We start from the raw sequence: 27,968 nt of genomic DNA on the forward strand, positions 1-27,968 counted from the left end.
CAAAAAAAACCCCAAAAACCCCAAAATCCCCCAGTGCTAACTTTAGAACAGAAAGAGTACAGGAGTAAAAAATAGATATAGGAGGCTTGGGTTGGTGTTAAATCTAAGATCTTATATGGGGAAATACTTCTTCAATTTATACAAAAAAAGGTTACAAAAGCAGCATGGGTGATGGCAAAACCATATTATTCACCTTAAATATAGTGTTCTCCTCCTCCAGGGTAGGCATATGGCGGGTGGCATGTCTCCATGGGATCCGGAACAGTCTGCGCTCTTGATTGAGCCAGTCCAGTCCTGGGTATTTCCCACTGTTAATCTGGCAGGGTGAGAAATATTTACTGTACTAATGTAGAACAAGCTCAGGATGCCAAGATTTCAAATAATATTCCTCCACTAGTTTTGCTTCCATTTTAGATGCTGATATCTGGAAGTACTGTATGGATGAAAGCAAGATGGCAGCTGGACACTGATATTTTTCTCTTTGAAGATCGAAGCATTGATGAAGTGTTTCTTGGTAGGTTTCGAAATTAATTTGACAAGGTTATATTACTGAAGTCAGAAAAATTAAAAAGTTAAAGTAAAACTATTCTTCTGTTGCATTGAAAACATACAGTGACCAATGGCTATTCAAGTTCCAATAATGACAGAAAATAGCACAAGAAAAAGCCAATTTTCTATTGTCAAAAGTGTACGCCACGTATGAATCACAACTCATACAGAAGTCACTTTCAAACCAAGCAGCTTTCTGTTAGTCAACACAGCAAATTTAATGGCCCAAGCGAAATCTGAAAATCTTTAGACATCATGCAAAACTTCCAATTCCCTATTAAAATCACTGGATTTCGCCCACAAAAATTCAGCAAACATTGCTAAATGTACAACTTTAAAATAACTTAATTATCATTCCAACCTTTGTGCTATATTTCAAGTTTTCTGATGGACATCTGAGGAAAAGACTGAAATTCAAGTCATTATTCGCTGAAAAACTTTCCATCTGCTGTAGCACTCAGTATCATTATCATTTTAAAAATGCCGTGTCATGATTTATCACCTGATTTGAGGATCGATGCATTGTGGCATAATCAACGTCATAAAACTACTTTTATGGTGCTTTTTGGTCATTTATAGAGCTTGACGGCACATGGTCATCGTTCATTGGAACATCATTTTGTTTTTTGGCTTATCTTCAGAAATGCTCTTTAAAATGACAGTGTGCATAGTAAATCACAATTCACCTGTGCCAGCAACCATGGCTTCAGACGGATCCTCCGTGGTTGACCACTCATGGTGCTGGAAAACGAGGGGTTCGGAGGAAGTGGTAACGGTGAACACTGTTCTTTTGGTCAGCTATTAGCGTAATGGGGCAAAAAAAAGAGGGATAGTTACATTGTTGACAGATGATTTAGTCTGGAGATTGGCAACTATCAGAGAGGAACTTAATCATAAGCTGAATCTGCAAAGTCTACCCCAAAGAGAGGTGTGGAGATGGATAAGCTGAAAAAAATCTATAAAAGTATCACTCCACACAATTCTAGGGCAAAAGGTTGAATAAATCTTGAAAACACAAAAGCAGCACAATGACAAATGTGACGAGCTGTGAACCTTCAGGCCTCTGCCAAGTCCTCAAATCGCGTATATCAAAGCAGGTGCTCGTGGGAAAATAGAAAGCATGTGGGTATTCAGTTTAAAAAGCTCAGTAGCAGGGAGGTCATGTTACCTCTGTAAATAAACGACAACATGACTGAGCACAATGACAGCCAAGCGCAAACGCCACCTTTAGCGCCGTCTGCACTAAAAAGACTTTTTAAGTTGTTTTCATGACGGCTGTGACTTCTGCAGAAATGAAAAAGAGGCTGTGAAACTTTCCAGGCCAATCCTTCTGATTCTGACATGAGTCGCGAGACTTTATGTGAATATTTTCAATGAGTTTTAAATGGCGTCTTGATATTGCACTCCCATAAAGGAAGTTCTAAATACTACTAAATTCATTATGAATTGACAAGAGGAAGAGTTATTTTGGTTTTGGATGGAGAAGTAGGTGGGGTACCTAAATAAAGATTATGTTCTGTGTTCCCTGATTTAGTTCCTTAAACCCTCTGTTGTTGCACTTTAGGTAACTAGCAAACGTAGTTCTTCACTTTCTAAGCATATGCATACGGTGTTGTTAATAATGAAGGGTTCGCATTGCATGTGTGAAGGTCCCCAGAGAAGCTGCTTTTATTTTTGTTCACCCATAAGAAACTTTATGTCGAGTCATATAAATTATGTTTTGAGAAACTTCTGGGAAACAGTGCATCTATTTTATTTATTTATTGATGCATTATTAGTATTTACTCAACATTTAAGTTAAATTAAGGTAAAAAGTCAAAAGCAAATAGAGATAACTCTATTATATAATGTTGGCAGTTTGTTTTTTTATTTATTTTTTTTATTTTGACATTTCACACAATGTTTAATCACCCAATTTCTCTTTAGATATTTAAATAAAAAATAATAAACTTCACTTAGTATTATTTAATTTCTCTCCACTGTCAGATCCGAAAATACAAAACAAATATATATTTTAATTTGATTTAATTTAATTTACTTCTGTATTTAGTTGTTTTTAGAATTTAGTAATTAGGTCAAATGTAAAATGAACTTTTTAAACATTGGATTCAAAATATAAGCAAAAGAGGGCTGTATTGTTAGATATTGACAAACATTTTGTTATTTTAAAATTAGTTACATGCAAACACACACAAAGGATACACATAAACACTGCCTATTACTCAAGAAGAAGTCACAATTTAGCCAAAAACCTGTAATTCCCACCTGTCCGTAAATAGGCGCCCAGAGCTAAATAATACGACAAAACCCTCAAGATTTCATGCTCTGTAACTTTTGCAAACGGTTTAACGAACTTAAAATCACTTACCTGCACTGAAAAGTGTCCAAACGGTGACTTGGGCTCGGCTCAGCGTTTACCTGACGCACACATTTAGATAGATCAGGTGAGTTTAGATCCGCGTCTGTGTGTGTCCTTTCAGCTCCAGCAGATCAAATGGACGAGGAATGACTGATCGCAGCTCTCCAGCAGCACTCTCTCATATCCATGTTGTTTTTTTTACAGGCATGAGACGACAGAAGACGTATTTGCAGAAGTTGAACAGGTACCACCCTTCCGGATGACAGGGGCTAATGTAAACGGAAGTGGTGTGAGTTTCATTTTTCATACATGCACTGTGTGTGTATCTACACCTTGTCTGTGTTTTAGTGTGTAGCTTAATGCAATAAGAAAATGTCAGTGCATTTTATTAGACAAAATAAAGCAGGTAAAACCTGTTTTTATTGGTCAGATTGTACTGTTTTGATTGTGAAGTTTGTTGTATCATTTGTGAAGAAAATTAATGTCTGAAGCGTAAATATTCATCAAATATAGCCTACTATTTGGCATAAATACAGAAAGTAACTGCTCATTAATAAGATTGTTATTAGACTAGCATAGAAGAGTAGATTTCCGTATGAGCCTACTTTGTTTTTTGTTTTGTTATCAAGACTGAACAGTTTTGTTATTATTTTTTTTGTAAATAATTATTATTGTGCATGCAGTTTTATGACTTCATGTTAGTTAAAAAAAACTAACAATTTTTCGTTTACAGTTTATTTATAGAGTGTTTAAAATGAACAAAAAAGTGGAAAAGATATTAATAATGCGGCGTCAATTCCAAAGTTGCGCAATGACGTCGTGCGTGACCTGCCGGGGGTTTCCAGGGCAACTTGAATTGTTTTAGGATTACGACGTGCATGCGGAACTATTCAGTCGCTTTATTACATTGGATACATTATTATTTCGTAACGATCTTGCTTTTAATCTTCAAACGACTGTACACAATAGCCTAGGTAAAAGCAGTGTTTTAAATCCTGTGCATTGTAATTTTAAAGTTTACTCAGTATTGTTGTGACTTAAATCAGGTCACATTCACTAAAGTGTTGCGATGTTGATTTGCACCAGGTTTAAACTTGAAGACTGCAACTGATAAGGATTTCGTTTAATTTTTGCACCTTAAATGTTACTGAATGAATGCTGAAAAGTTTTTTTTGTTGTTGTTTTTTTTTGTTTTTGTGGAGCCCAGAAGTTATTTTTCATCTTTATTTGGCATGAGTAGGCTTTTAAAGCTTAAAAACATAATGTCAAACTTCACAGCTGATTTAATTACATAGCTTAGAACATTTCTGTAATGCAACGTCTTCAACATCAATTTTTTGGGAATGAATTGGGAAATATCAAGCACACAGGATTGTGAGCACATCAAATGTGAGGACCTCCAAATGATGGTCCACAGTCAAGAGGTTCATAGCTTTCTGAGACCTCTTTCACAACTCTGCCACATGGATGTCAATTTTGACAGGATGACAGGTTAGTACTTTCTTCACAAGCTAGTTAATTCACTCTTGAAGTTTTGACATTAATCTCACATTATTATAAATTCATCTTCAGACAGGTCTAAGGAGGTGAAATCAGCGTTTTCAGCTTATAAGAAGAATAAAAGCACTCCAACCTCTTTGACACAGTTGTGCAAACAACTGGAGGAGAGAATCACCCAGAAATCACAGCATTACTCCATCAGCCATGAAGACAGACAGTCTCTGGTCAGTCTCAAATAGATGCTGTAAATACATATTTCAAACATCTGAAGCATTTTGAATTGTGCAATATCAATGTTGAAAACAGTTGTGCTGCTTATTTATTTATTTTTTATCAAAATTGTGATACATTTTTTTCAGGATTCTTTGATGAATAGAAATTTTGAAAGAGTGGCATTTATTTTAACATTTCAATTTATTTTGAAAAAAAATAAAAATAAAAATAAAATAAAATATATATATATATATATATAAAATAAAGCCAAATCAAACATGTATAGTTGTACAGTAAATGTTTATGCAGTCAACAGCAAACTTAAAATGCTCTCAGAATTATGAATTGATATTTGAATGAGTTTAAATCCCTTTTCTGTTTGCTTTTGTCATTCAGACTGCAGTGTTGACCTCTGAGCTGAGTCTGATCTGGCAAGACCTGAAAACCCCGTCTGTGGACACCACGCTGACCCAGGAAGAGAAAGTGCAGCTGAACCGCCAGACCTTCAGTGAGGTGCTGCACATCTGTGAGCAGCTGTTTCTGCAATCCTTGCACCTGATGGAGACTCTACGGAGGCGAGGCGTCTTCAGAGATCATATCAACCGCAGCAGGGTGGCAGCTCAGCTCGCTATTGACTGCACCAGTCTGTGAGTGTGACTCTTTTTACCGAGACTGCACTGACGTAAACGGGTTTGATCACACAGTGTGGTGACATATAGCATGACATTACTTATTCATAGCAGATTGTGACTGTTTCTGTTTACAGCTTGAATGTTCGCTCCATGAGATGCAGGATTGTCACAGGAATCAAGGATGCACGGAGGCGCAAACAAAGTGCTGTTACACATAACAATGAGAGGTCCATGACGGCCCCATCATGGGAAAAAGCAGTGGAGGATGACCTCAAAGAGGTGCGCTTGTGTGTGTGCAAGTTGTAAAGAGAGACGTTAAGGTCATATTAATTCACTTCTGTGTCTACAGATTCAGGAGAAAATCGGGGAGCTAGATCTGCAATGTGTGTATGACCTCCTGCCCTGTAACATGGAACCAATCACCTATAAGACAGACACACAATGTATGGCAAGTTACACAGATACAACAAGGGATAGTTTACCCAAAAATGAAAATTCTGTCACTTCTGACCTTACAATCAGTCAATGGGGTACGATGTTGTTTTGGAATCCATTGACGTTCGTTATACAGAAAACCAGTGCTGGGTAGATTACTTAGAAATTGTAGTCCTTGACAAAAATTGTAGTTAGTAACATAATCTATTACATTGCACATTTTAGGTAATATAATCAGACTACTTTTTGATTTCTTTAAGATTACTTTTGACTTAACTCATCAAAATTCTTGTACAATATTGGTATAAATGTACACACAAATAGAGAAAAATTATTTTTTAAAAAAGAGCAAATAATATCAAAAATGGCAAAGAATAGCAAAAATGTATTCCATTCTTTGTTATTTACCACATTCCTGTTCCTAAATATTGCAGGAATTGCATTTTAAAATAAAGTCAATCAAAATAAAACACAAAAAATGTTAAATATGTCATTTATGCTGTGTGGAATGTTGTGTATTAGGCAATCTTGTAATAAAAAAAATCAATAAATAACTGTAGTCTGATATGAGTGTTTTAAAATCTAATAGAATCTAATTACAAATATTTAATTTTCAGAATCTGATTATGTACTCCAAATTACTTCTAATCATTTACTACACAGCGCTGCTGTAAACAGTAGCAAGATTCTTTAAGATATCTTATTTCTACAGAAGAAAGAAAGTCGCACAGGGTCAGTAAAGACATGAGGATCAGAATATAAAAAATGATGACAGAATATTCATTCTTGGGGCAAGTCATAGTTTCCTTTAAAAGTGATATAATTCTGGATGTGGCATCAGGATACTGTCATTTGTGCATGTGCCCAGGTTCTACAGCCAATAAGTCGAACATACTGAAACAAGAGCAGGATCACAGTCTGCCTCAAAACCGGTTGGTCAGAATAAAGGTGACTTTTTAATCAATTCCATTGCACAAATTCCATAGTGGCAGTTTTCAAACAGTTGCATATCAACCTTAAGGATTTCTCCGTCCACCCTCTTAGGGATGTCATTCCATGCCTGACCTACAGAGGGAAACACTGCTGGAGGAGCTGGAGATAAGGCTACTCGATTCACCTCCATCCCCAATAGTCCTATTGTCCACAGAGCCTACCTCCAGCCTGGAGAAACGCATCAGTACTGCGGAAGATCTGAAGAGGTTGGGTTGTTACAAAGTACCCTTACAACATAATAATCCCTGTGTCTGTGTGTAAGAGTAATGGGAACTGAAACTCAATTGTGTGTGTGTTTTTAGATTATTACAGGAGAGAGATTTCAAGGATGATGGTAACTGTGGGACGGATCTGTGCTCGCTTATAGAATCCCTAACCTGCTATAGTTCCAACAGACTCCAAAGGCTCAAACAAAAACTACAGGTACTTACAGAAATAAACTCACTGCAGACAGAATTATGTGCAAGACCTATGCCATTGCCACCTGCAAATCAGACTTTAAAGAAGGGCATTTCTTTCTAGAAAATGGAGGAAGAGGAGGAAACGAAGAAGCACAAAGTTCTTGTGAAGAAACCTCTGCACCCACAAGGAGATGTGGTCAGTGTGACGTTTTCTCCTCAAAACATCATGCGCACAGCAGCGGCCCAAGTGTCCGATAGGGTTCTCCCAGAGACCATCAAACTCAGCATGTACCCACCAGTCTACAATGACCTCACTAAAGAGGTGATACTCTGATATCAACAGTGTTATTTTAGTGTTATTTATATACTGTTTTAGTATTTATTAATACTTTGAATGAGCTTTTATTTTTATATTTTCAGTTTTTTTATTTTAAAGTTTTAGTAGTTTTGTTGTTTTGTTTTGTCGTTTTTTTAATTCGTTTTTTATATATATATATTTCTATTTGCCTATTTTTCTTTTTCATTTTATTTGGTTTTAGTTTTAATTTTAATTTTAGTAATTCAGCTTTTTACTTTTATTTCCGTGAATTGCCAAGGCAACATTTCTAATCCTTCCATTTTTAAATTTTTCATTTAATAGTTATATTTTATCTCAATTTATTTGTACAACACTTAGATATATAGTTACTTTTCTTTTTTATATATATTTTTATATATTGATATATTTTATCCAGACCTCATTTATAAAATAGACACTGAAATTTCATTTGGCTTATATGAATAATTCTAAAACTCTAGATTGATTCCGCATCGGTCACTCTGATGGATCAGAACTTGGTTGAAGAAAAAATGGATATAAGCAAAGTCTTTGAAGAGTTATCCAAAAGTATTTCAACAAAGTATTTCAACTTTGATGAGGTAAGTTGATTTAGGGCTTGGGGATTAGCTGTGGTATTTTCAAATGTAGATATTTTATAGGTGAAATATCACAACATCCTCATATCATGAAGTTGAGAATATTAAAAGACGCTTTCATTCTTTTTAAAGGACTCCAGGATTGAGCCTGCCCTGACAAATGTCACATTCTGCCCAAAAAGAGTGATTAATGACCAACTAATGAACCCATCACTCAGGAGGCCCAATCCATACAGCATATCCCACAGGTGCTTTCTTCTTCCTTATTATGTGTGTATTTGTGGTTCTTTCACATCACAAAATGATCTCAAATCTTTCATTGATTTGCATAAATGCAGCGAGAGAGCAGAGAGGGCTGCGAACAGGAAGAGGCCTGTGAATACGACCGCTCGAGCGTACAGAGCCTGGTTTCAGTGGTGGAGATGTCAGCTATCAATGGATGATTATCTTAACTACATTTCTAATCAGGTTAGTTTATAATAGGAGTGTGTGTTTACGGGTAATAAATGCTAAATATATTCAGGATTTGTGGACTTTACTGTTGTGCTTGTGTTATTTGTGCCCTGGTTTTGAAGGACTCTGATTATCTGTCAGTGCTGTTTCACCTGTATGACAGTGATGATGATGAAGAAGAGGCAGAGAGACACAAGCTGGCTCAGCTGCAGAGAGACGAAAGGAGAAGGTCTGGGTTTTTTTTTTTTTAGTTTATCCTCCCACATTTACTATGAGAATGATGCATGATGACTTGCACTATTTTATTCTCTATAACTAATGTAAAATGTTGAACATCCATGACACATCCTTTCAACTTCTTATACTGTGACAGTCAACAAATGGCTAAACACCAACATATTAACGAATGTATATTATTATACAGTATTGTTATTTTATTCATATAAAGTTCATTTTTATCTGATCGTCATCTCTTCCAGAAGGCAACAGGAAAGGATCAGTTCACTTAGGAGACAGAAACAAGAATTTGTTCCTGGATTCTGGAACATCAACACCATAGAGATGGGAGGACTGGGAAGGGAACCAGAACTGGATGGCATGTTATAGTTTCCTTTTAAAACATACTGGTACATTTATGAAAATGTGTTATTTAGTGTCCAAAACTGCATGAATGAATGCAGAAATATCTGTGTTTCAGAGAAAAATCCAGAAGAGGAAATACAAGTTGCAGTGAGTTCATGTTCCTTTCCTCATAATCTAACACAGCACTTCTGTTTTCCACTGATTACTCCTTCGTCTATCATGTCATGTCGCTGTTATTTTTAGTACAGGCTTCTGTTTAGCAGAAATAAGTTTGAAGCACACAGTCTAGCTCACATAGTCACTTTCTAGTCACTTTTTTGTATAATAGACTGATAGATAGGTAGACCGACAGAAAGATCGACAGATAGATTGATTGATTGATTGTTTGATTGATGTTCTTCAGTCTGAAGGAGAGGAAGGTGAAGGTCCAGCTGCTGGACTTCTGGATGGAGAACAGATGCAGGTAAGGCTGGAGAGGGTCTGGAATGCCCTGCATCTGCCAGAAGGACAGCGACTCGACATGGCCATCAAATACAGCTCTCATGAGTACAGGGACCATCTGCAGGAGGTACAGATAATGATAATGAACTCTCCTGGCTTTCCATCATTCTCATCCAGGATTTATGTTGTCACGTGGATGTGTTTGTGCCCTCAGGCAATTGCTGCATGGGAGCAGGCTGCTCGGTTGATCCAGAAGAGAGAGCTTTTGCTCTCCAGGTTGGAAGACTTTGAGCGGGAGGCATCTGACCCCAACAGATTTTTCCAGCGAGGTGCATCAGAGGCACAGAATAATGAATTCTGACACTTGAAATTTGCCGATTTAGATTTAGAAAGATTCTTGCGAAGTGAATCAAAACAAATAATGACTCTGATACAGATTATTTTCAAATACACAGGTTATAATGGCTCATCCATCGCTAGAATGGAAGAGGCAAGTCAAAGGGAGAAGCTCAACTCTCAGATTTCAGTTGTAGACCAAGAACTGTCCAAGACTATGGGCCACATCACAACCCGTTTCAATGACAACATCAGCTATAAGGTGAGTGCATCAAAGCTTGGTTACACACCATTGGTTATCTGCAGCTGTTTAACATTCTCGCTGCTGTTTTGGTTGTCACAGGGTCGGCCGTACAGAGAGAAGATGCGCTGGGACCGTACTGAGATGCTGTACTGGCTGCAGCAGGAGAGGCGGGTCCAGTCTCTGGAGATGTTTGTAGATGGACGGATGGCTCTGCCTGTAAGGCTTCCTCCTCTGAACCAAAGCAAGGAGCTTCACTTAGGCAACCATCAAACCCTCCAGGAACAACCTCTGTCACACTGTGAGAGAAATGGGCAATTATTGCAACACTGTGAACTCTAAAAAAATATACCATTGTAGTCCAAACACTAGCAAATAAAGCAAGATCTGTCAGTTTTATAGACCTGTTTGATTTTGATTACAGGTTTAGTATATTCTTACTAGTTTGCTGAAGAACTTTCAGACTTTGAAAAGGAGTTGGCTTAAGACTTGTAAAAAAAATTTAATGATTTATTTTATATATCTATATCCTTGTTTTGGCATCTTAGAAATAAAATCAGAAAATATATTATGAAATGTGGGAAAAAGTACATTTATTTTTTCATACATCCATTTTGTGTGAAAATTAGCATTTTGTTTTACAGTGTCTATATTACACAAATTGCATGCTAAAAATAATATAATAGAACTAACAATATCAATGTGAAGTAATCAACTCTACAAATAATTGCGTATTAAATACATGTTGGGTTATTTTAGAATCATTGAGATATTCTTAGTTTTTATTAATATTTTTAATGTTAATATTTTCAATTTTTATATTTCCAGTTTTAATTTAAAAGTTTTAGTAATTTTGTTGTGTGGTTTTGTCATTTTTATTTTTAAACTAGCTAAAATAAAATAAGTTTATTCACTAAATGTTTATCTTATTTTAGTGGTTTTAATTTTAATTAAATATTATAATCCTGCAACACTGTACATACATATAAAATGATATGTAGTGTAGAAATTACCAATGTTAAATAATCATTTTTAATTAATTGTTATTTTATTATTAACTTGTTTTATTATCTGTTAGTTTAATATTTTACATATATATTAGACACAGGAAATACACTGTCCTTTCTTTTATCTTGCAACACATATCAGAATAGTAACAGATATTATGTGCTTAACTTCCCCTTCACGACAGTATTACTGTACTCTGCTATTTACTATGCAACAATTACCTTTTGTAGATAACTAATCATTCTTTGTTTATAAAGATTATATAGGATATATAAGACGTTTCTAAATATGATGTACTGTATTACCTTTTCTCTCTGTCTCTCTTTTTTGTTTGTTTTATTTTGTTTTTTGTTGAGTTATGTTGTTTCACTTACTCCCAGTAGTTGGCAGTGCACTCTTTCCCGTTTGTTTTTATGTCTCCAACCAACAGAAGAGAAGAGGAGATTCGAGGCGCTCTGATTGGCTGTGTGCACATCACGTCATCTTTTCTGTTTCTAAACGTTTCCTGTCAAATTTTCCATTTGGGATTCATACACGTCTCTGTTCTAGATATTTCTAACAAAATGACAGCGAATAATAAGGAATCAGCGGGTACGTCTTCTTATTTTTATGCTTAATATTTCAAACTCCGGCTTAAAAGAGCAGAATTATTTATTTCATGCAGTCTTATCTGATCAAAACAACACCAGTGGTCCAAAGAGCAGCCTCTTGAAAATAATAATATCCATTTATGAACAAAAAATTACTATGTCTATAAACATATTACATTTATACAGAGATAACAATTTATTATTATGGTAATAGTCATTTAGCGTTCAAGATGATTCGAGCTACGCTGACAAAAAAAAAAAAAAGCCCGTTATGGTAAATATGAGACCTTTTTAGTGATACTACAGTAACGTTATTTCCTTATAAAGCATCAGTTAAATTATTTTACTTTATTTCCATTTAAAGTGATCGTTTGTAAACAGCGAGTTAAATTGACATGTTTTGAAGTATTAAAAGTCAACGGTGTCCATCAGCAAAGTCTTGCTCTCAATGACATCCATCAGCCACTTCTCCCTGAACCTCGTTTGTCCTGGAATATGTTTGGACCTGTTGGTTTCGACGAGGAAGTGAACGTCCACCGGCAGTGTGTTTGGTTTGATTTTGGAGATTTCTATGGTGAAATACACGCTAGATGTGACTCTCGGGATCGGGGCGCTTGGGGTCGGCATGCTCCATTTGGCTTCGTACTGGTACTGCGTTTTAAACTCCAGCTCTGTCTCCTGGAGAAACCTCAGACTGTAGAGCCAGCCAGGCTGCTCTATCTCCCATGTGTCCATGTAATGTCTGATCTGTTGCTCTCCGATCTCGATTGTGAAGTCTTTGCTTGAGATCCAGTCGATGTTTTTGATTTTATGCTCGCATTGTGCGTTATTTGCGCTGTCCATCTCCATAGCTGTCAGTGTTTCTGAAATGTTGACGTGGGTTTCCATGGTGATGACTGACCGTGCACTAAAACATGATGTTTGACAAATTATTTTAGTAGCCTACTTTTATATTCCACTGTTATTTTTGGATTTTCTCACCACATTTTTACTTATATTGTTAAATATTTGTATGACATTCTTTCTTCTGTGGAACACAAAAGAAGACATTTCGAAGTTGTTATTTTGTCATGTTTAGTTGAATGAATGGAGACTTCACATTGCCATATGAATCGTGAACTGTATTTCAAGTTTTCAAACCATACCATAGCTTTGTATCAGCAACAAACCGAAAGTTTAAGTTGTTATTCATAGAAAAATTCCGCCTTCGGTGAGCTGTTAACTACTGGGAGTTGGTGAGATTAATTGACTCATGAATTAATGATTCAGACCTGTGCTGTGAACTGAATCAATAATACATTGAAAAGATCTGACTCAAAAGAACAATCCGTTCACAAACTTGAGATCTTAAGTTACTTCTATCATTTGTTCTGTTCGACTTTGAATATAACGCATGAGAAATCAAGAGAGAGAGAAACATTTGCATGCAGAAAATGAAGCCTATTTTTAAAACCATTAATATTATTTTGGCATTGTGACACCTTTTATCACTATGCTCATTTTAATCATTTTCATTTGTTTTTATTTTTAATAATATGATTGTATTTAATAATAATAATGATTTATATAATTACTATTTTATTTATATAAAAACGAAATATTATTACATTTAGAAAAATGCCATTTTATTAATATTATATTTTCTTTTTTAGACAGGATAATGTTTGTTACTGTGTTACAGTAAAGACATTTTGTTGTAAAAAATGTTGAACAATTATTATATTGAAAATCAAGCACTCATTCTGCTCTTGCTTCATGAATAAGGTCCATTGTCTTTATGCAAAATATACTTTCTTCTTACTTTCATTATACTCATTCACTTTAAATATGAAATATTGTGTTAAGATGTCCTGGATGATTTATTATTCTTAGTAACACTATATATCATTAATTTAATAAAACAAATACCAGTCTTTCTATTTACAGGTTGCCGGTAAGCTAATTCTAATCTTTTTAATGTATGCACATTTTAATAATAAAATATTAAATTAATATAAATTATTATGTTTTCATTTTGTGTATGAACTAAAAACAGGACCATTTTTTGATACTTTATTACAGTAATGAGAATTTGTTTGAAAAAATATTGAAAAAGCATGAAAATTAAGCTCTCGTTCTGTTCATGTTTCATGCATGAAGCCCATTGTCTTTATGCAGAAAATACCTTCATTTTTATAAAATCTTATTTACTTTGAATATTAGATATTGTGATTACAGGGTGTTGCTGTGCAGTTACTCAAGGGTTCTGAGTCTGACTGTTTTTAACATAATGCTATGCAGTTCTTAGGATTTTCTGCATCGTTTCTTACATATGATTGATTTCTTAATATTAAACATTATTAATTTAATAATAACAAATAACGATCTTTCTCGTTACAGGTTGCCTTTAAATGAGAAAATCTCCTACCTCATGTATTATCATGGAGTCCTTATTTAGTGGATGTGAAATGCCAAAAACTTTGACTAAGCTCTGCAGGGCTCAGCAGCTCTGATGCCCAATCCACACACACATCTGTTTTCTCAAGGAATATCCCAGAATTCCCTCGAGTAACCTCGCCGCATGTCGCGCATCAGGAGCACACTGGACACCGTTACCAAAGCCGTGAGCGGAACGGTGAACACCGACCTCCTCGCCAAGATCACACGCCTCAAACCCGGTGCCGCCCAGGGCAAAACTATAGAGGTTAAAGTGGAATGTCCCGAGGCAGAGGCCGGAGCTGTCATGACCATGGCGGCACCTGAGCCGCCCAGGGAGAAAGAGGTGAAAAAATATACAGAACCTCATAAAGAAGCCCCAAAATCTCTCAGCAATTTGTCGAGCAGTGCAGGAAACACAACCAGTGCGGTTGCAAAGCAAACACTGCAACGATTTCAGCCCGCAGCGTTCACAACCAACATTGATGAAATGTACAATCACCTGGCTGAACATGTCAATACCTACTTTAGAAGTGACACACAAAATGACAAAAGGTCACGAGACACGGCATCCTCACCATCTCAGATCCAACTTAGCACTCTTCCAAAAAGTAGCAAGGATCATATCCTAATGGCGGTGCCTGTGTCCCATAGATCCACACCAGAAACGCCCCCTGCTATTGACAAGGACGGCTCTGTCCCAAGTCCACAAGCCCCTTCTGCCCAAGCTCAGGATGAGGGTGTTTCAACCATCCCCATATCGCCAAGGAAAGGCATCAGTCATTACCTGTCCTATCCCAGGCCCAGCGTCCAGGCTTTTGTAGGAAACTACATCGCTCCTCTCGTCCCAAAGTTCAGAGCGGATTCAAAGAGTGGCACAGTGGAGAAGGACAAAACCTCTGGATCTGAACTAACCGCGTCCCAGGATGCAAAGAGTGCAGAAAGCAAGGAGAAAAAAGAGGCAGACGAGAAAGCACAGAGACTGCTGTCTCAGAGGGAGAAGGTAGATTAATATAATTTTAATTTTGATAGAATGTTTAATTGAGATCTTTTTTGAGTGAAAGCCGTGTGTTTCCACTAAAATACCAACTTTGGTATTTTAGTGTGGTCGGCAGTATAGTTTTTTTGGGTTGATCTAACGAAAATTGCCTAAATGAAATAATAATATTATATGGTCCTACAAGTTGGCGTAATTTTCTTTATGCAAAAAAATCTATAAATAATAATAATTATTATTATTAAAAATAAAGTAATATTTGATGAAAAATAAATTATAATTATATAAATTGTATTATATTTATTATATAAAATTATTATTATAATCTGTATTCTATAAAAAATAAATATTGTTTGAGAAATGTGTGTATATATATATTTTTATTATTATTTTTATTTCTCTGATTTTTTATTGTTTCAATACAAAAAAAGTATTGGCCCTAAAGAAAGACTTAATTATGCTACATTTATTCAACAGAACACATTTGCATGTACAGTGGCATGCAAAAGTTTGGGAACCCTTTGCAGAATCTGTGAAAATGTGAATAATTTTAACAAAATAAGAGAGATAGCTGAAATTATGCCACACACAGTACCAAGGAACCAAGAGGTCCCAAACTTTTGAAGGGGGTTATTTTAATAATTTCAGCAATTTTTTGTCTTGTGGACTATATGTAAACATCTTTTATGTAACATCTCTTACTCAGGACAGTACTAAATAAAACATAACATGCATTTTGTATGATCTCTCTTATTTTGTTAAAATTATTCACGTTCACAGATTCTGCAAGGGGTTCCCAAACGTTCGCAATTCGCATGCCACTGTAGTGCCTTCTGCTCATGTTTTATAAATGAAGCCCATTGCCTTTGTGCCAATTATAATATAATATAATATAATAATTGATTTTGGGGCCAGTTATCACCCAAAACTTCCTTTTGTTAGAAGCTGAAACATTGATTGTAATGAAAACATTGATTGTAATGTTTAAGGATTAAATGTAACTGTTCTGTGTGTCTGTAGATTATAGCACGTGTTAGTGTGGATAACCGAACCAGAGCACTGGTCAAGAGTCTTCAACGAGTCACTGATGTGAAGATCACCATCTGCAGGGTGGAGGAACTGAGCTTCCATCTGCTGGAGTTTCCTGAGACCAGAGGGGTGGCAGTCACTGTACGTTTGTGTCCAACCATCTGCCATATCCGGATTTATTTTTGTACATTGTAATCTCCGTCGATAACTTTCTATGTTTCATTTCGTCCTTTCTCTTGCTGGCTGTAGGAGAAGGTCATCCCGTGTCTGCTGCGTTTGAGGCAGGCAAGAGACGTCAATCTGCAGGCTGCAGTGAGACAGGCTCTGGCCCTGGTGGGCTACACTGACCCGGTCAAAGGCAGAGGGATACGTGTCCTCTCCATCGACGGAGGAGGGACCAGGTGACAGACACATGACAGCTGGGGAAAATGATTAACCTAAAGTTAACAGATTGTGAAAGTACTTTAAGATAAAAGTAGGTCAGCCCAAATTTACCTAAAAGTAGGTCATCCAAAAATAGAACTGACACAATTTTGCAATCCCTTTAGGTGTTGTCCATCATCGTAGGCTAATTTTCATACTTTAAATTTGTCATGATTTTACCAAGAATAAAATGTAAAATAAAATATATATTAAAAATAAAATAAAATAAAGTCACAGCAGTGGAATATGATATTCTTAAGATATGATTTACTTAATCTAAGTAAAAATGTTTTAATTATAAATAATGTGTAGTTGTCTGTGTGTGTGTGTGTGTGTGTGTATATATATATATATATATATATATATAATTATAATTATCAATTAAAAACTATATGGAATATTTAAATTTAAGTGTTTTGAATTTAAGTGAGCAGCAAAAAGCTAAAATGTAATTAAAAGTAGTGATAAAATAAACTGTGACGAGGTATTTATACCTTATATATTACCTTGTACACACATTTTCATACGTTTTTATATTCTGAAATGTAAAAAAAAAAAAAAAAAAAGTTAATGTCTTAATTGTGAATGAGTCGGTCATTGGGTGACACTAACTCAAGCCCAACATTCAACCTTATTCCTGACCAATGAAATGGTTATTTTGATAGACACAGACTCCTCTGGGTGAATATAAGTATAACGCTTGTATTGCAGTAAAAAATGTGGTGTTTAACCGTAGTACGGTGGTGGGAGTGCTTGACATGTGTCAAACACTAGAAAGGGGTGCACGCTGCAAAAAGTTTGGGAACCACTGATCTATGTCAACTACTCTTGAACTCTTATTTTGTTTCAGTGAATCCTTATCCTTATGTTTCATGTTATAAGATGAATACTATATATGCAGTTAAAATGCTCTGTGTGCAGGCCTGTAATTTGATGTAATTGTTTTGTAGGGGTTTGGTTGCATTACAGGCTTTGCACAGGCTGGAGAGTTTGACAGGGAAGCCCATCTATCAGCTGTTTGACTACATATGTGGAGTTAGTACAGGTATATTATTATAACTACTTGGAAAATGTCTATTAGATATAGGAATGAACCTTCCTTTAAATCTGTGTTGTTTTTTTTCTTAGGGGCCATCCTGGCCTGTATGCTGGGTGTGTTCCAGATCCCTCTGGATGAGTGTGAGGAACTCTATCGGAAGTTGGGGTCTGATGTCTTTAAACAGAACTTGATTGTGGGCACAGTGAAAATGGGCTGGAGTCACGCGTACTATGACAGCCAGATCTGGGAAGAGATCCTCAAGTAAGACAATGAAGTGAAAAAGCTTTATTTTATTTTATTTTATTTTAAAAATTTTTACTTTATTTTGTTTTATATTGTATTTCATTTTATTTGAATTTTTTACAAGTTATTTGAAAAGTGACGTAAACAAGCCCATATGAAACAGAATTGTATTATTTATTTAATTTAATTTACTTTATTGTCATTGTAAAGTGCAACAAAAGTTTGGAGCTAAAAATAGAAATAGCAAATTAATAAAAAAGTAATAAATAATATAATATAATTATATTAATATAATATAACCAAATAATAAAGGTAAAGAGACACGTATAAAACTACGCTGAAATGAAAGCAAAAATAAATACTAATAAAAAAAATAGAGTAGCATAATAATAAAATAACAGCGGTAAAGAGACACAAAATAAACTTAAAAATAAATAGTAATAAATAGAGATATTATACAGTAAAGTGATTGTAGTACAATGTGTTGCTCGTTTAATGTTTACATTTTGTTTTATTTTAACGTTTTGTTTCTCAACAGAGAAAGAATGGGGCCTGGACTAATGATTGAGACTTCCAAGAACCCTAAATGCCCTAAGGTGGGTTTCAATATATACTTGTAAAAAAAAAATGCAATTCTCATCGTTTAACTGTTTAGATAAATCCCTCAATGCTTCCTCTAGGTGTCAGCAGTGAGCACCATAGTGAACAGAGGCCTGCCGCTGAAGGCGTATGTCTTCAGGAATTATGACTTCCTGCCAGGGGTTCGTTCACACTACTTGGGCGGCTGCCAGCATAAAATGTGGCAGGCCATTCGAGCATCCTCTGCTGCTCCAGGATACTTCCAGGAATTTGTACTAGGAAATGACCTCCACCAGGTAAAGCACGCAAAGTCCGGTCTGCATATTCTGCATTATATTCCGTTTTGCTCTCAACTAATCCTTAAGTTTTTAAGGCTAATTATTATGATATGACTTTTTTAACATGTTAAGATCCAAGTGCTCTGACTATTTGAGACATCATCCGTGCACAGACATCTTGCAGTATTGAAAATCATTACAAACCCTTTTAGGTTCTTGTCAGAAGAGGGAGGAAAAGCGAACTCTGCACATACATGCACTCAGGCTATTTCCTCAGACTCATTAGTGTTGTTCTTGAGTGCCGTCACTTAGAGCACTTCAGTTCGGCTCTCAGATTGCTGTCAGAGAGATTATTTAGACTCCTCTCACTTCTCTGATCCGCTTCTCTCAGAATCTCATCGTAGCTTTAAAGTGTGGCTGCGTATTTGCAATATGCATCAAGATTTGTAATACAGAAGGGATACACAAACCAGATTTGTAAGGGAAAGCGTATTATTTTGAATAGTTCATGGTTTGAATATGTGTCTGTATTACCCTGGAGTGGCTGTCAGGTCTTTTTGCCTCTCTGCCTGTCTTCATCCAGCTCAAACTGGCACGGTCCCACCGCTGCCACACTGAACGCACCCTCACAGCCTGAGATTTCATCAGCCAAGCGGCAGACGTTAATGTTGAATAGTAGCCCTCAGCGGTGCCTGTTGAGCCATCAGGAAGGCGTCATTCTGTCCGTCTGCCTATTGACACCCACCAAGTTCGCATACAGCTTTTCACAATGTCCCTGTTGTCCCAAAAAGGCCAATAAAGCTGTTGGTCACCGAGCTAAATGAATGCCCAGATTCAGTCAGAGTCCGATGAGTTCTGAGGTCAATTGGAAGATGGGCCTGTTATTAGAAATGGTGGGATAAAACAGCATGTGAAGGATTGTAACTAATAAATTCATTATTTTTAAAATGTAAATATTTTTTTTTAATAATATTTAAAAAAATTAATTATATGAATTTATTCAGAATACATTCAAAATACAATCCATTTCTATTTTTTGGAGGCATACACTAAACAAAATATAAATATTCTGTTAATTTATAAATATTTTTAATCTGTTAATTTATTCAAAATACATAAAAAATCTGTTAGATTCTGAATTAAAATTCATTTTGATATTTTTAGGTGGTATAAAATAAAATAAAATAAAATGTCCTGATATATCACATGGGTAAATGACTTTTTTTTTTCTATTAGTTTATACATAAGGATTTTCTATATTCATTTATGTGTAATACATAAAAAATACAGCCCATTCATGAATTAAAATGAATTTTGATATTTTTTGATATATTAAATATATATCACAAGTAAATAACGTGATTTCTTGTCTGTTCATTTATACATTTATATATTTTAATCTATTAATTTATTCAAAACACATAAAAATACAGTTAGATTCTGAATTAAAATTCATTTTGATATTTTTTGGGGGCATAAAATTATTATTTTATTATTATTTGTAGATAAAAAAATTATATTTCAACAAAATGTTGTTCACTTTTTATTAATAGTTGAAAACCTTTGTCCACCAAATCAAAGTCTTATGGTGCAACCAGAAATTGTCCTTCCTTTAAAAAGATTCTTCCCTTTCTTTATAAAGGACACTCTTATGTACCATTGACCCACATGATGCTTTTATGCGTCCATCAGATATAATCCTCATTTTGCGGTCAAATGTTCTTTGGAGAACACTAGACTGGAAATTTGGAGTGACATTGTCCTCAGGGAAGGCCTAATTTATTGGCGAACAAGATGAGAATGATCAATTTTTAGATGGTATTCATGTTTCATCTAATAGTCTGTGTAGTTGATTAAAAAAAAAAAATGTTGGCCTAAGGGCCAAGCAAACCCACTTAATGCACATTCAATAGGTTTCCATAATTCCGCATTCAAAGCTGCTGTGCGATGTTTTGATGTATGTTTTTGCTGTGTGGGATGAATGTGTCCTCATTAAAATGCAAATGTAGTGGAGGCTCTTGGCTCTAAAACCTGTTGCCAACAGAGCACTCGATGCCCAAGGTTAGGGGGAAATGCCCTTTTTATAGGCAACAACAAAAAAAAGACCTGGAAATCAATTCAAATATATTTTAATATGCAGTAACTTTAGTCATATAAAATTTAATTTTCCAGCAACAAAATTGTGGCCAGTGAAAATGCTGAGTGGCTAGTAATTTTGGAAAACCACTAGCCACAGTGGCTGGTAAGCAAAAGAGTTAATGTCAAGCCGTGTATACAGTGAATACGTGTATTTATACTTGTATTGCAGTAAAAAATGTGGTGTTTAACCGTAGTACGGTGGTGGGAGTGCTTGACATGTGTCAAACACTAGAAAGGGGTGCACGCTGCAAAAAGTTTGGGAACCACTGATCTATGTCAACTACTCTTGAACTCTTATTTTGTTTCAGTGAATCCTTATCCTTATGTTTCATGTTATAAGATGAATACTATATATGCAGTTAAAATGCTCTGTGTGCAGGCCTGTAATTTGATGTAATTGTTTTGTAGGGGTTTGGTTGCATTACAGGCTTTGCACAGGCTGGAGAGTTTGACAGGGAAGCCCATCTATCAGCTGTTTGACTACATATGTGGAGTTAGTACAGGTATATTATTATAACTACTTGGAAAATGTCTATTAGATATAGGAATGAACCTTCCTTTAAATCTGTGTTGTTTTTTTTCTTAGGGGCCATCCTGGCCTGTATGCTGGGTGTGTTCCAGATCCCTCTGGATGAGTGTGAGGAACTCTATCGGAAGTTGGGGTCTGATGTCTTTAAACAGAACTTGATTGTGGGCACAGTGAAAATGGGCTGGAGTCACGCGTACTATGACAGCCAGATCTGGGAAGAGATCCTCAAGTAAGACAATGAAGTGAAAAAGCTTTATTTTATTTTATTTTATTTTAAAAATTTTTACTTTATTTTGTTTTATATTGTATTTCATTTTATTTGAATTTTTTACAAGTTATTTGAAAAGTGACGTAAACAAGCCCATATGAAACAGAATTGTATTATTTATTTAATTTAATTTACTTTATTGTCATTGTAAAGTGCAACAAAAGTTTGGAGCTAAAAATAGAAATAGCAAATTAATAAAAAAGTAATAAATAATATAATATAATTATATTAATATAATATAACCAAATAATAAAGGTAAAGAGACACGTATAAAACTACGCTGAAATGAAAGCAAAAATAAATACTAATAAAAAAAATAGAGTAGCATAATAATAAAATAACAGCGGTAAAGAGACACAAAATAAACTTAAAAATAAATAGTAATAAATAGAGATATTATACAGTAAAGTGATTGTAGTACAATGTGTTGCTCGTTTAATGTTTACATTTTGTTTTATTTTAACGTTTTGTTTCTCAACAGAGAAAGAATGGGGCCTGGACTAATGATTGAGACTTCCAAGAACCCTAAATGCCCTAAGGTGGGTTTCAATATATACTTGTAAAAAAAAAATGCAATTCTCATCGTTTAACTGTTTAGATAAATCCCTCAATGCTTCCTCTAGGTGTCAGCAGTGAGCACCATAGTGAACAGAGGCCTGCCGCTGAAGGCGTATGTCTTCAGGAATTATGACTTCCTGCCAGGGGTTCGTTCACACTACTTGGGCGGCTGCCAGCATAAAATGTGGCAGGCCATTCGAGCATCCTCTGCTGCTCCAGGATACTTCCAGGAATTTGTACTAGGAAATGACCTCCACCAGGTAAAGCACGCAAAGTCCGGTCTGCATATTCTGCATTATATTCCGTTTTGCTCTCAACTAATCCTTAAGTTTTTAAGGCTAATTATTATGATATGACTTTTTTAACATGTTAAGATCCAAGTGCTCTGACTATTTGAGACATCATCCGTGCACAGACATCTTGCAGTATTGAAAATCATTACAAACCCTTTTAGGTTCTTGTCAGAAGAGGGAGGAAAAGCGAACTCTGCACATACATGCACTCAGGCTATTTCCTCAGACTCATTAGTGTTGTTCTTGAGTGCCGTCACTTAGAGCACTTCAGTTCGGCTCTCAGATTGCTGTCAGAGAGATTATTTAGACTCCTCTCACTTCTCTGATCCGCTTCTCTCAGAATCTCATCGTAGCTTTAAAGTGTGGCTGCGTATTTGCAATATGCATCAATTTTTGTGGATACACAAACCAGTTTTTTTAAGGGAAAGTGTATGATTTTGAGTAGTTCATGTGTCTGCATTGCCCTTGAGTAGCTGTCAGGTCTGTCTTCATCCAGCTCAAACTGGCACGGTCCCACCGCTGCCACACTGAACGCACCCTCACAGCCTGAGATTTCATCAGCCAAGCGGCAGACGTTAATGTTGAATCGTAGCCCTCAGCGGTGCCTGTTGAGCCATCAGGAAGGCGTCATTCTGTCCGTCTGCCTATTGACACCCACCAAGTTCGCATACAGCTTTTCACAATGTCCCTGTTGTCCCAAAAAGGCCAATAAAGCTGTTGGTCACCGAGCTAAATGAATGCCCAGATTCAGTCAGAGTCCGATGAGTTCTGAGGTCAATTGGAAGATGGGCCTGTTATTAGAAATGGTGGGATAAAACAGCATGTGAAGGATTGTAACTAATAAATTCATTATTTTTAAAATGTAAATATTTTTTTTTAATAATATTTAAAAAAATTAATTATATGAATTTATTCAGAATACATTCAAAATACAATCCATTTCTATTTTTTGGAGGCATACACTAAACAAAATATAAATATTCTGTTAATTTATAAATATTTTTAATCTGTTAATTTATTCAAAATACATAAAAAATCTGTTAGATTCTGAATTAAAATTCATTTTGATATTTTTAGGTGGTATAAAATAAAATAAAATAAAATGTCCTGATATATCACATGGGTAAATGACTTTTTTTTTTCTATTAGTTTATACATAAGGATTTTCTATATTCATTTATGTGTAATACATAAAAAATACAGCCCATTCATGAATTAAAATGAATTTTGATATTTTTTGATATATTAAATATATATCACAAGTAAATAACGTGATTTCTTGTCTGTTCATTTATACATTTATATATTTTAATCTATTAATTTATTCAAAACACATAAAAATACAGTTAGATTCTGAATTAAAATTCATTTTGATATTTTTTGGGGGCATAAAATTATTATTTTATTATTATTTGTAGATAAAAAAATTATATTTCAACAAAATGTTGTTCACTTTTTATTAATAGTTGAAAACCTTTGTCCACCAAATCAAAGTCTTATGGTGCAACCAGAAATTGTCCTTCCTTTAAAAAGATTCTTCCCTTTCTTTATAAAGGACACTCTTATGTACCATTGACCCACATGATGCTTTTATGCGTCCATCAGATATAATCCTCATTTTGCGGTCAAATGTTCTTTGGAGAACACTAGACTGGAAATTTGGAGTGACATTGTCCTCAGGGAAGGCCTAATTTATTGGCGAACAAGATGAGAATGATCAATTTTTAGATGGTATTCATGTTTCATCTAATAGTCTGTGTAGTTGATTAAAAAAAAAAAATGTTGGCCTAAGGGCCAAGCAAACCCACTTAATGCACATTCAATAGGTTTCCATAATTCCGCATTCAAAGCTGCTGTGCGATGTTTTGATGTATGTTTTTGCTGTGTGGGATGAATGTGTCCTCATTAAAATGCAAATGTAGTGGAGGCTCTTGGCTCTAAAACCTGTTGCCAACAGAGCACTCGATGCCCGGTTATATCCGAATGCCACCAATGGCAGAACCTCTCTCTATCTCTCGCTCGTTCTCTCTCTCTTTCTTGCTCTGAATAGCTCTTCAGTTTCTTCTCCACATGCCAGGCCTGTAATCTGTTATGCATACTCTCCTCAAGGACTCTCTACCATCAAACAAGAAGTCAGTCCTCAACTGTTTGGCTGTTTTTCTTCTTCATTGATTCTTTCAGTAAAAGAATAGTTTACCCAAAAATGAAAGATCTGTCATCATTGACTCATATGATATATGATATGATTTTCTCTCTCCTGTGGATCACAAAATGAGTTTTTCATGCTGCTCTTATACTTACAAAGCAGTGTTAATAGTATCTTTGAGACGCAATTGTAGTTCTTATTAATAGTTTGAATTCATTTTTATTTTTCATATTTTATTTTTTTATTTTAAGTTTTGTTGTTTTTTTCATGATATCTCTGCAGTTTTTATTCATTTATATTTCAGTTTTAGTTTGTTATTTTAGTACAGGTACATTAGTTAAACTACATGAAATTGAGAATTGTTTCTAGCTGGAAAAAAATGGCAACTAGCTGATTTTTTTTTTCAAGTAACATTTATTTTATCCCATTGTTCAAGTAACATTTGATTATTTATTTAATGATTGTAGTTTAAGTTTTAGTTAACTATTATAACCATGTTACAAAGTGGATTTTTTTTCTGTATTTTTTTTTAATTCTTGCTAAAAATAACAGTATAAAAGCATCATAATCTAAATAACTCATGCATCATGTTCCAAGTCTTCTAATGTGATTTTATGTGAGAGTAACAGAGTGAACCATAAGCTTGACAAGCACGGTCAACATTTACTTTCATTATATGGAAAAGAGCAGCCTGGACATTCTGCTAAACATCTCCTTTTGTGTTCTACATAAGACAGAAAGTCATACAGGTTTTGAAAGTCATGAGAACGGGTAAATGATGACTGAATGTTAATTTCTGTGTGAAATATCCCTTTAATTATCTTTGGATTGCTTTGATGAGGTATCATTCGTTATCTTTGGACTCGGAAAGCAGCTTGCAGTTCACTGATACACATCAGTATCCGTGTCACTAAAATGTAGGGCATTACTAGAGAAATGAGGGATGCTGTCTAGTGGACGATTTCATCTTGTTTTCTCTGATGTGCTCCTTAAGAGAGGCATGGAAACAGAGAAGGATGATACCAAGTAAATGCATTTCTGATGCCTCAGGTGAAATGAACACATACCTACGTCTCCTGCAGAGAGATCCTGCATCCATTATGCTCTACAGTGATGATTCCCATAATCATATCAGCTAGAAATGCAAATTCACCTTTTTATGTCGTACCTCTAGTATTTCAAAGAATAACCCAGATTTCCACAAAGAAGCCTTGCTTTTGGACAAGAATAGAATCAGTTATTTTGGCAGAAACTGAACATTTCTTTTAAATACTATATTTTAGTTTCTCCAGTTGTGATAGAGCACACACGAACCTCACTTGATACCTGGCTGTGATGTTGTTAAAATTTGATTGATTTTTGATTTTATCCAGGACGGTGGTCTCTTGATCAACAACCCTACCGCTCTGGCCATCCATGAGAGCAAGTGTTTGTGGCCCAACACACCTGTGCAGTGTGTGGTATCTCTGGGCACAGGCCGATACGAAACCGTAGGCAAGACCAGCTCGAGCACTTATACCAGCTTGAAGACCAAACTCACCAATGTCATCAGCAGCGCCACTGACACTGAAGGTGAGATGATGGGGTCACATGATCACATCTCTCCGCTGCCCCTGTGTTGTTCTGTGCTGCTGTGTAGCACCTACAGCTCTGCATATCCCTTTGAAGGATCCCAAAGTTGAGCAGCCGAGGTTTATTTTAAGTTCCCAGAGAATTTGATTTTCACTCTGATTTTAACTGAATTGGATCATTTAGAAAATGAATCAATAAGAATAATCATCTGTAACAATCAAATTAAATTGCATTAAATGAAGAAAAATAAATAAATAATATAGTTTAATTAAATTTTAACCATTTAAACATTGAAATAAATTATATAAAATGTATTCAAACTTAAAGCTGCAGTCCGTAACTTCTGGCGCTCTAGCGGTTAATAAACAGAACTGCGTGCGTCTTGCGGAAGAACATTGTAGCCGGAGCTACTTCTCTCTGTTTATGTCTATGGCGAATCACGCAGGCGCTGGGCTACTCCGCAGCGGTACCTACCCGAACCAGTCTAAAATAGTCCGAATATAAACACTTATTATAGGTGTACCGTGGTGATTCAGGACAAGCCAAAAACACGGTTTGGAAAATGGATTCATGGTGTACTCGCTTATTATATAAATTTTGTAAATTTTGAATGCAAAAAAAGTGACTGCAGCTTTAATAAATTATATAATATAAATAAAAAATTATAGGAGCATTTTAAATAATGAAACATTGTTATATTATTTGTCTTACTGCATAGACCACTAATGATATCTCCTTGTGTTATGATGCCTGGTTGAATCTGCCACAAAGGAAAGTCCAGGGTCTTCTGAATAATGAGAAAATGTAGCACCTACAGCTCTGCATATCCCATAGGATCCCAGACATCATTTCAGTCTGATGTTAAAAGTTTATATAAAGCCTTTGAACCGTAATTCATCATTTTGAAAACTAATTCCATAAGAATAAAGATTATATAAATCTTTTGACACGAGAAATGTAAAAAAAAAAACTTTAATTGAATTTAATTTAAATAATAACGTATCTATTTTTTTATTGGAAAAAAAAAATGAAATAATGAAAACTGATATGACATAATGAAACATAAAAATAATAAATCAGTAATAAAACCTTGCTATTATTCTATTGTTTTTTGTTTGTCACTCACTACGTAAACCTCTTCTTCTTATACTATAGAGGTCCACTCAATGCTGGACGCCCTCCTCCCCCCGAACACTTATTTTCGCTTTAACCCTTACATGAGTGAAGAAATCTCATTGGATGAAAACAGACAGGAGAGGCTGGACTTCCTGCAGGCTGAGGGTCGGCGCTACCTGGAGCGTAACGAGAATAAGTTAAAGAAAGTGGCTAGTGTTCTCACTCAAGAAAAGGGCATCGTTCAGAAACTAGCCGAATGGGCCCAACTTAAAGCTGACATGTACGATGGCCTTCCTCTTCGCTCCAAACTCTGAAACTCACACTCTAAACCAAACTAGCTCAACCACTGACCTTCTCCATTGTCTGTTCATCATATAACAAGGTAAACTGTGCGTGTTACATGTTTGGGGAAGTCGTGGCCTAATGGTTAGAGAGTTCGAGTCTCAGGTCCGGCAGGAATTGTAGGTGGGGGGAGTGAATGTACAGCGCTCTCTCCCACCTTCAATACCACGACTGAGGTGCCCTTGAGCAAGGCACCGAACTCCCAACTGCTTTACATATGTTGCCATATGACAGTTTAAAACAGGGAATCAAGTCTGTTGCCTCATATTGACGAGGACATATGAAGATTTAAAACTTTTTAGTTTGATTTTAAGGCTTTATTGTTATTGTAAGAACATCTTGTTTGAAACGAAG

At 35.4% G+C, this 27,968-nt stretch overlaps 3 protein-coding genes and 1 long non-coding RNA gene across 6 annotated transcripts in view; 3 read left to right on the plus strand and 1 right to left on the minus strand.

Annotated features, from left to right (window-relative positions):
* The window catches only part of LOC107725599 (interferon regulatory factor 6-like), a 9,685-nt gene extending 6,517 nt beyond the window's left edge, over positions 1-3,168 (minus strand). The window contains exons 1-3 of one of the 2 annotated variants that reach the window (XM_016534920.1): positions 2,918-3,168; positions 1,236-1,290; positions 194-316 (exon numbers count right to left, since the gene is read on the minus strand). In XM_016534920.1, the coding sequence (XP_016390406.1) occupies positions 194-316; positions 1,236-1,286 (174 nt within the window). In that variant the 5' untranslated portion in view covers positions 1,287-1,290; positions 2,918-3,168. Of the gene's footprint in view, positions 1-193; positions 317-1,235; positions 1,348-2,917 lie in introns of both variants that reach the window. The other variant, XM_016534919.1, reaches the window with a different exon arrangement.
* LOC107725602 (uncharacterized) lies at positions 250-3,193 on the plus strand. Its single transcript, XR_001638143.1, has 3 exons — positions 250-324; positions 415-514; positions 3,113-3,193. It is a non-coding gene; the product is annotated as an uncharacterized LOC107725602 (long non-coding RNA).
* Positions 3,194-4,237: 1,044 nt separating this feature from the next.
* On the plus strand, positions 4,238-10,441 carry LOC107725647 (coiled-coil domain-containing protein 87-like). 2 transcript variants are annotated; one of them, XM_016534991.1, is made up of 19 exons: positions 4,238-4,399; positions 4,481-4,632; positions 5,018-5,268; positions 5,388-5,532; positions 5,603-5,696; positions 6,557-6,636; positions 6,733-6,887; positions 6,984-7,104; positions 7,204-7,404; positions 7,881-8,000; positions 8,130-8,245; positions 8,336-8,465; positions 8,573-8,679; positions 8,930-9,045; positions 9,148-9,179; positions 9,436-9,600; positions 9,688-9,802; positions 9,929-10,071; positions 10,153-10,441. In XM_016534991.1, the coding sequence occupies exons 1-19, from the start codon at positions 4,252-4,254 to the stop codon at positions 10,390-10,392; spliced, it is 2,631 nt and encodes an 876-aa protein (XP_016390477.1). In that variant the 5' UTR covers positions 4,238-4,251; the 3' UTR covers positions 10,393-10,441. The 2 variants fall into 2 exon arrangements, with proteins under 2 accessions (XP_016390477.1, XP_016390478.1); XM_016534992.1 differs by having other exon boundaries at positions 8,933-9,045.
* A 1,101-nt stretch (positions 10,442-11,542) lies between these two features.
* On the plus strand, positions 11,543-27,724 carry LOC107725648 (calcium-independent phospholipase A2-gamma-like). Its single transcript, XM_016534993.1, has 10 exons — positions 11,543-11,649; positions 14,028-15,066; positions 16,081-16,230; positions 16,339-16,490; positions 17,463-17,557; positions 17,641-17,812; positions 18,333-18,390; positions 18,475-18,669; positions 25,958-26,156; positions 27,312-27,724. Exons 2-10 carry the CDS (start codon positions 14,209-14,211, stop codon positions 27,584-27,586), a joined length of 2,154 nt encoding a protein of 717 aa, XP_016390479.1. The 5' UTR covers positions 11,543-11,649; positions 14,028-14,208; the 3' UTR covers positions 27,587-27,724.
* Positions 27,725-27,968: the final 244 nt, after the last annotated feature.

Source organism: Sinocyclocheilus rhinocerous, unplaced genomic scaffold (assembly GCF_001515625.1).
Source record: "Sinocyclocheilus rhinocerous isolate Xijiao unplaced genomic scaffold, SAMN03320098_v1.1 scaffold153, whole genome shotgun sequence".
Classification (NCBI taxonomy): domain Eukaryota; kingdom Metazoa; phylum Chordata; class Actinopteri; order Cypriniformes; family Cyprinidae; genus Sinocyclocheilus; species Sinocyclocheilus rhinocerous.